Raw genomic sequence first — 9,269 nt, 5'->3', positions numbered from 1 at the left:
GCTCACTGCTCCTCAAAGGCATCCAGGGAGCCAGTGCACACAGTCCAGAGGAACTCTGCCCCGAGATGTGACTTAAGGGAAGATCAGAAGTAGGCCCCACAGTTGCAGAGCGCCTCCCCGTCCAGCTTCCTCCTCCTGGTATGGTGGACAGCCACCTGGGCCCGCACCAGGAGGAGGTTGGTGAGGAGGTCTCGTGACTTTGTGGGGCCACAGATGGGGTGTGCATAGATCAGGGAATGCAGGGAAAAATGCAGCAAGAACTTAAGAAGGTTCTGGAGGAGCCGGAAAAGGGGCTGCAACATAGCACATTCGATGTAGATGTGTGCCATTGTCTCCCGCTCACCACAAAAGGGGCAGGTGTTGGAGGAGGTGGTGAACTGCTCAAGGTAGATGCCCGTGCTTACTGCTCCATGAAGGAGCGGCCAGATAATATCCCCAGCGGGCCGTGGGACCAGGGTGGAATATGGACTGGCCCACTGGGGTTTCTCGCCCTCCATGGGTGGTAGGAGGTCCCACCACTTGGTGTCAGGATGGGATACAAGGGTGAGGAAGTGAAAGGTGTGGAGCATGAGCGTGTATAGCTGTTTCCTAGGCATGGTTCAGAGGTGGACCAGCTGCATGTCACACAGACGGCTCAGGTGGTGCATAGGGAGTGGGCAGGGAGGCTCACCGGGCAGAGGCCCGAAGGTGAACTCTGGAGGGTCAGGAGTGAGGGATGGGCGGGGAGCACCCCCCCCAAGGATCCACTTCAGGAGAGCCTGGAGGTGGGTGGTAAGGCTGCCATCACGTCCTGGAATATATGATGGGGGACATGAGGAGTGGAGAGCCCCATGTGCCAGCTGAGTGCCAGGGGATCCACCCAGTCCTTCTGGTTGTAGTCCAGGAGGTCTCCGATCCTGGTGGTACCTACCAGGACAAATCTCTGGCACACCGAGGGGGACTCTGCCACCTGCACACCGAAATGGAGGTTGTGTTGAATAGGTTCCGCAAGAAAGTCCTCCCCCTTGGTGGCTGCTGTGGACCTGGTCGCTGAGACTAGCTTCCAGGTCCTGAATAGAAAAGACCTGAAAAGACCGGCATCTCGGGGAGGTCTCGGAGGAGACCCCCTTGGATCGAGGTGGAAGAGTTGCCGGTCAAATCGGAGGCAGCGGAGGAAGGTGTGCACCAGTACACTCCACACCAGACTACCGGCACCATAAAGGAGTCTTTGAGGGCCTGGAGGTGGAAGACGTGGAGCTGACTGCTGAGTCGGAGCAGGCCCTCCTGTCCACTCTCCTCAGGGGGAAGAGATCCCTGTGTCTCTGTTTTAACTGTGTAAGGTTCTTTGGGATGAAAGGTGCAAAATGTTTCTTTTAAATGTTTAAATGGTTGGGTTGGTGTTTCCTTTGTTAAACTGACCTCTTCGCCCTTGCCATGCCACAGGCCCAAACTCTGCAAAGCACTTCAGTGGGATTTAAACTGTGTGGAAGGGGAGCCTATGTTATAAAACACAGGGTGCAATTATAAAATAACAATGGTTAAGTATAATGGCTGGATACAGACACTCCTTTGCATCCAGTTCTTTCTCTGAAGTCGTCATGACTTTTGGGTGCACAAGAAATATGGGGCTTGATCGGGCACTTGATGACAGCCTTGCAAAATTCTGTTCGCCCAGCTCAGGGGGCTTTGGTTTCTTTTCTTTTTTGGACTGGCTCATAAACGATTCGATGTTGTTCTAATCTCATGGTAAGGCCGGGAGAGTAGATTTCGGGGCTTGGTAAAAATATTCACGACTCGTTTGGGAAGCTGCTTTGTGGGGTTGTTCTTGAGCCCGAGGGGGAGCGGAGGGGACACAGCACAGAAAAAGGAGGGTTTGAGTTGCTCAGAGGCGAGGCGAGGGGCTGGGGCTGTGCTGCTTGACCCGGGACGGCTGGAGCCAGAGGGAGGTGAGCACACGGGCGTGTCGTGTCGTGTGTGCAGCCCCAGCCCCCTCTCCATCCCGTTCAGCCTGCCCACCGCGAGGACCTGCAGTCCCCCGCCATCCCCCAGTAGCGAGGCTCCGCTGTCTGCAGGCTGGCGGCTTCTCCCGGGACTTCTCGCTCCGGAACATGGCTGCGCTGCCCGCTCTCCGGCTGCTGCTGTGCTGCTCGCTGTGGGCGAGGAGCGGGGCCAGCTTTCCCGCGGAGCCGCCGGAGGGCTCGGCCCCTTTGCCGGAGTCCCCTTTGCAGAAGCCCACCGTCTTCATCGCCATCCTCGCCAGGAACGCTGCCCACGCGCTGCCCCACTGCCTCGGCTGCCTCGAGCGGCTGCGCTACCCCAAGAGCCGGCTGGCCATCTGGTAAGGCGCGGGGCGGCGGAGCCCGGGGCGCCCCGCTCGGGGGCAGTGCGGCGGGGGAGCTGATGGCCCTGGCCCGGGCCAGCGGGAGCCGAGCGGAGGACGCGCTGCTTTGTGGGGGAGAAAAGTTTCTGGGCAGTTGCCCTCAGGAACAGGCAGCGTCTGTCTGGCCAGTGCAGGGGGGAGAGAGGTCCGGACGGCAGCGAAAGGGGGTGGGGGCCGGGCACGGGAAAGGGGGAAGTAGTGCAGAGGCTAGGAGGGAAGGGGTGCAGGTTCAGGGCAGAGCCTAGGAGGGGGTGCAGGTTAAGGGGGGGAGTGCAGAGGTCAGGAGGGGTGCAGGTCTCGGGACAGTGCAGAGGTCAGTAGAGGGGGGCAGGTTAAGGGGGGCAGTGGAGAGATCAGGAGGGTGTGTGCTAAGGAGTTAAGGGGGAAGAGGTTGGCAGTGCACAGGCTGAATTGGGGTGCAGGTAAAGGGGGGGACAGTGCAGAGGTCAGGAGGGGTGCAGGTCACGGGACTGTTCAGATGTCAGTAGAAGGGGCAGGTTGGGGGGCAGTGCAGAGGTCAGGAGGGGTGTAGGTTAAGGAGGGACAGTGCAGAGGTCAGGAGAGGGGGGGCAGGTTAAGGGGGGGGCAGTGCAGAAGCCAGGAGCATAATGATAATAAAGCAAGGGAACAAGTAACCTGCTGCCTCCAGCGCTGCAGGGATTGAGGGCAGTGATTTTCAAGCTTTTTTCATTTGCAGACCGCTACAATATTTCAAATGGAGGTGCAGCTCCCTTTGAAAGTCTTAGCCATAGTGTGCAGAGACCCAGGGGTCCAGGGACCACAGGTTGAAAACCACTGATCTAGGGCAAGGTGTCTTTGTCTTTGCTGAACATGTGAGGGTTCCCTGCGTTTCAGGACTCCTGATACCCTGAGCAAGAGGCACTGCACCTCTTCAGGCAAGAGGTATCCGCCAGGGGCTTCCCTCTGATCCTTTTCTGTGCTGTGATTTCCTAGCCCTAGCTGTTCTACTGAAAACGAGGGTCCTTCCCTACTGCATTGGTTGGGATCAGGACGAGAGCAAAGCTTTGCCTAACCCTTTGTGTTCTTAGCTGTAAACTTTCCCTGGAGCTCCTGCTTCCTATGGAGAAAGGGATTTCTTGGAAGGAGCTGACAGCGTGGCTCAGACTCTCGGGATAACTCCGCCCCATCCATGCTAAGAGGGAAGGGTTCCAAAATTAATCCCCTTCTCTGCAACCTCCCCACATGGCTTGATACATTAAACCAGGAGCAGATGTCCACTAGGCTCTCCGGAGGAGAGCAGCACATGCATCCCAAACTATGGAATGTTGTATTGGCTATAAAGGCCATGAACACACTGGAGGTAGATAGGCAATGATATGTTTGGGAGGGCAGGGAAAGGCACATAAAGCGAAGCAGGGATTACAGCTCGTGTTTTAACAGCCAAGAAAAACTTTGACTGAAACCACAGTTTTGTTGCAGGTTTTGATGGAACTTTGCCCACCTGCAAGCTTGATTGTTGGGGAAAATGCTTGATTCTTATGCAAAAATCCAGTCCTGGGGCCAAAATGAAAAACCAAAGTCTTTTTAGAGACAAATTGCTATTATATTATTGCCATTATTATACCGATTGAACTGCTGTACTTCAGTTATTAGAGAGACAAGGTGGGAGAGGTAACAGCTTTTATTGGACCATCTTCTGTTGGTGAAAGACAAGCTTTCAAACTATTCTGAGCTCTTCTTCAGGTCATGTTCTTTAGTTATATTGAAGTATTTATGATGTGATGTTAGGCGTGCTTAAAGCATATATGAATAAGTGCCTTTCAGTATCTGTGTAAATCCAAAGAAATGAAATAAATAACATATCTCAGTAAAAAGAACTGATTTCTTAGTGCTAGCTAGCTCTTAAATATTAGTATTTTGGGGATGTCCTAGAGGTAGCATTTGCCTGGGTTGGAAGGTGATCATGCTTAATAGGTGCTGGAGGGCATTGAACAGAATATATCCAATAGCACTGGCAAGATACATTAAGAGCACCATAGCTCATGAGCAGTGTGGTAATAAAACATATTTTGTGGGAAAGGAAGAAATTGGCCTTGAATTCAGTTAGCCTGCTGGTATCTGAAAGGGAAAAAAATCCTTTCTACTCAGCCAGACATTAGTTATACATGATTGGAGCAACAGAAGCTGGTAGATAGGATTCTAAGAAGTAAGAACTTTTGTGGGGCCAAGATTTAAAGTAAGAAATGCTGTTTTAGAGCTTGTACCTGATCCAAAGTCCTTTGAAGTCAATGGAAAAATTCTTCTTGATTTCAGTGAGATTGGATCAGTGATTCAGGAAGGAAGACTAGATTTTTAGGCCTCATCAATACCAATGGAAGCTTGCATTAAATTACTTAATCAAACATGGACAAATATCCCTATATGCATTTCAGGGAGATAGTGGTTATTTACCTTCAAATACTCTACAGAAAATTAGTGACTAAAGAAATGATTGCTTCTAATCCTCATGTATCATTATTTGGAAATGGGATCTCTGTTTTGTGCACTATGATGTCAGCATAAGTATTGCATTCTGAACTACGGACCAGCAACATGACTTAGAGCCATAAACGGACATGTTAGGGGTAAATGAACAACAAATGCATGTTTTAAGGATCTGAGTGCTGGAATACTTCTCAACAATGTGTAACATAGCTCATTTTAGAAGTTTGTCTCTGAGCTAGTATGGTTTGCTAAGCATGTACTCAATTCTGTTTTCATGTCAGTGGGAGTCCTAGGTTTACACTTAGTTATTAGACATGTATCAGAATAAGTTTACTAGACCTTAAACCTTGCCTGCAATTCAGCTAAATATGTTAACCTGACATTAAAAAAAACCCACATGAATGAGACAGAAGTTCAGACCTGATAACTAAACAGGATATATCGGGGGGTCTCAAACTGGGGGTCATGACCCTTCAGGGGGTTGCAAGGTTATTACATGCGGATCACAAACTGTCAGCCTCCACCCCCAAACCTTGCTTTGCATCCAGAATTTATAATAGTAATAAATATTTTAAAAAGTGTTTTTAATGTATAAGGGGTGGGGGTCGCACTCAAAGGCTTGCTGTGTGAAAGCCCATAGTGACAGAAGCATTCTAGGGTAGTGATTCTCAAACTTTTCTTTTCGTGGCCCACTTGAAAATTGCTGAGGATCTCGGCGGACCACTTAATGATCTTTCCAAATGTTGTTTGTACTGTTAGCTAACTATTGTAAAGCACTTTGGATAAAAGCGCTATATTAAAAAACCCGTAATAATAATTAACATTTTTTGTTCTACAAATAAAAGCACACAATTCATATTTTAACATCAGTAGTCTTACCTTTCTAATATGATGGATGTGCCCTCTCTCCCCCACCGCAGCAGCCATCGAGATGGGCTGGGAAGGAAGGCTGTCTCTCCCCGGCAGCCGCAGCCCTGGAGCTGGGGAAAGTCGCCTCTTTCTCTGGCTGCAGCAGCCCTGCACGTCCCAAATTCCCCCACCTTCTCTTCTCACACCCCTGCCCCCTCCCAGCCATGAGACTATGTCCAGCAAAACTTAGAATGCTAGACTCAGACCTGTGTCACTTTGGCACGAAGAGTCCTTCATTTCTTTCTAAAGTACTTTTCAATAGCTTCATCTCACTGACTTGCTTTTCCAAAGGTCACATTGATAATGGCACTGCCAAGAAGGTTGCAGATCTCTGCCATATACACTTAAAATGTAAAGAAAGCAAATGTCCTTAGTTTCATCCATCAATTCCTATTGCTTCTGAGTTTTGAACCATGTCTCACTGTTGTTGCTGAGAGTTCTCTTGACCCTGATTGTTGGACTAATCCAAAGGCTGCTGAAGTGAATGGGAGTATTTTCATTGAGTTTTGTGAGCAGCGGATCAAGCCTTTTGTGCTTAAATGCGCACAAAGTCAAGTCTCGCAGAGTACAATTATATGTTATGAGATGCACTTTTACAGGTCCGCTTTGGAAATGATAGAGTATACAATAGGTATGGCCATTGTTTGGTAGCAGCTTGAGATAAATCCCAGATGAGTGGAGGTAGCTCATTGCTGATGCACTGTAAAACTAGCAACACTAAGAGAATGGTTTACCCTTAAAGGTGTCAATGATGTGGCTAACAATGGAAGTTTATAAAAACAGGGTAATGGTGATGTAGTTTTCATAATGTCAAGATTGGTACAGGATTAGCCTGCTACTGGCTGATGCCAATAGAATGTGAATATTTTCCTATCATGTGAGTTCATAACATTTTTAAATATCAGAGCGGTAGCCGTGTTAGTCTGTATCCACAAAAACAATGAGGAGTCCTGTGGCACCTTAAAAGTGTTTTTTTTTTTTTTACCCACGAAAGTTTATGCCCAAATAAATCTGTTAGTCTTTAAGGTGCCACTGGACTCAACATTTTTAAATGTGAAGGAATCTACATATATGGGAATTTCCATTAGTGAAGCAAGGATCATTTTAATTTCCCACGCTAAATACTTTTCACTGTGGAATATTGGAGTTCGGAATCTGCTGTTTTATGCGCTCACTTCTGTCTATTGATACTGGTTTGATGTATCTCTAAAATCTGTGTTTTGAATAACAAAAGTTGAATAACACTTTTCTGTGTTATGAATAACAAATCAGATTGTTATAAATGGAATAATTTTGTAAAATAAACTTACTCTTCACTGTTTGCTTTTTGCACATCACTCAGTTTGGATGGTGAAAGTTGACGTGTCTGTTTTAGTTTTAGTTAATTTCTATAATCTTTTCTTAGTTTAACATAGTGACACATGGGTTGACTTCTGTCATTCATATAGTACCTCTCCACTGTCTCTCATCATGAGGAATGCCACATCATTTTTTTAAAATCCAATTTTACCTTTGTCCCAAAGGAATTTTGTGTTATCAAGTAATAAAAATTCTACTTGGAACTTACATTATTAGGTATGTTGCAGTAGCACTCAGATCTCAACTGAGATCAAGGCCCCATTGTGCTAAGCACTACAAACACAGTCCCTGCCCCAAAGAACTTACAATTTAGAAAGACAAGACAGACAGAAGATGGGAGTATATTATCTTTTACAGATGGGGGAAACTGAGGCAGATTGACCTTCACAAGGTCTTCGGGGTTATCAGTGTCAGACCTAGTATTTGAAAACAGGAGTTCCTGACTCTTGCTGAGTTGCTGAGATCACGTTCTCACTTCTAGTACTGTAAATTATTCATATCTGAAATGTAGAACCAGGAAACTGAGATTATACAAAATTGCCTTTATACTGATGAAATTATTTTCTTCTTTTGTGTGTCTCACAGTCTTGGCAGGTTGAACTGTATGACATCATTAAATGCTTCAGTAGAAACATTGGAAAGGAAATTTGAAAATTACTGCTGTGACTTTAGTCTGTACCACTATCCTCAAATGTATTGCAGCTAACAGTGTTGATGAAGTATGGAGCAACACTGAGTAAAATGTCAGCTGTAAGAATATAAACACACTGTTACTTGGTATTCCTAATTTCTATGGATCCCCTTCTGTACTGGAAGGTTCTTAAAGGGCTAGATTCTGGTACTCTTACTCCTGCTGAATAGCACTATACTTCAGAAGTGGTCCCATTGAAATCAGGTGATATTAGGCATGAGTAAAAGTATCAGACACTTTCCCAAAATGGGTAAAGGAAGTAGTGAAAATAAAAATTCTGCACCGCTGTTGAGGTGTATAGTGATTATGAGACCTGTTTGCTAGTTACATAATGTATCAAATTTCAGTTGGACTTCAATGAGCACTATGGGTGCTCAGTACCTGTGAAAATCAAGTCACTTATTTAGATACCAAACTTTTGGCAACTAAATTGTGGTGTAAATAAACTGGAAAACAAAACAGATATTTGCTTTGTGTGACTGTCTGTCCAATGCATCTGAAAACACACCCACCCTTTTAGAATCTAGGCACCAAGGTTACAATATACCACAGCCAAGCAGATGCAGTATGCAGTAGAATTCAATTTTAGCAATCAGTGTGTGTAATAATCATTTGGCTGTGTGGATCAAGGATCACAATATCCTATTGATGCTGTTTGCCCCCCTCCCCTGGTTTATATTGGTTTTAAGTTTTGGTTTTAAGGGTTAGTTTGGAAGTAGTTTCTTGGGTGTTTTCAAAGTTCAGAAAGAGTTGGTATTCAGATGCTTTGTATATAAATATACTGTCACACCTTTTTGAATCCCATCAGACTATAGCTAAAGAATCTATGCAGCTTGTTGGAGTGCCTAGTAGGGCCAGTTAAAGGCTACACTATATCTAAAATGCCAGAATTTACTCTGTCCTTGCAAGATGGAGACTTCTGCTCCTGGGAACCCAGTGTGATTTTTGGAAGCTTACTCTCTTATGGATCTGGATGTAGCAATCAGTAAGGTGTGATGACCCAATGGGGGTTGCCCAAATTCATTTTAAATTCAGGAGTATGCAAGTAAAACCACAGTGTGCTCCCACCCCTAACCTGCCAAACATAACAAGCTTTCTTTATATAGTGTTTCTTCTGAAAGAAATCCTTATATTTGTGAGGTTGTTGTGTGAAACTTGTCAATACACCCCAGGTTTTTAAGAATAGAGTGTGAATCTATGCTCTCTCTCTTTCTGGGGCCAGGTCTACACTAACACCCCAATTCGATCTAAGGTACGCAACTTCAGCTACGTGAATAACGTAGCTGAAGTCGACATACCTTAGTTCGAATTTACCGCGGTTCAGACGCGGTCCACACACGGCAGGCAGGCTCCCCCGTCGACTCCGCGGTACTCCTCTCGCTGAGGTGGAGTACCGCAGTCGACGGCGAGCACTTCCTGGTTCGAATTATCGCGTCCACACCAGACGCGATAAATCGAACCCGGAAGTTCGATTGCCAGCCGTCGAACTACCGCGGTAGTGTAGAC

General features: G+C 46.6%; 1 protein-coding gene across 1 annotated transcript in view; it reads left to right on the top strand.

The window, feature by feature from the left end:
• The first annotated feature begins 1,917 nt into the window (after positions 1 to 1,917).
• Positions 1,918 to 9,269, top strand: part of LOC113407255 (procollagen galactosyltransferase 2-like) — an 86,887-nt gene continuing 79,535 nt past the window's right edge. Inside the window, exon 1 of the mRNA XM_026655550.1 lies at positions 1,918 to 2,317. Within this exon, the coding sequence (XP_026511335.1) occupies positions 2,088 to 2,317 (230 nt within the window). The 5' untranslated portion in view covers positions 1,918 to 2,087. The remainder of the gene's footprint in view (positions 2,318 to 9,269) is intronic.

This window comes from Terrapene carolina, unplaced genomic scaffold (genome assembly GCF_002925995.2).
Source record: "Terrapene carolina triunguis isolate 2854851 unplaced genomic scaffold, T_m_triunguis-2.0 Scaffold210, whole genome shotgun sequence".
Taxonomy (NCBI): Eukaryota; Metazoa; Chordata; order Testudines; family Emydidae; genus Terrapene; species Terrapene triunguis.
Note: the sequence above shows the minus strand (reverse complement) of the source record. Positions and strands in the feature narration are given on the sequence as shown.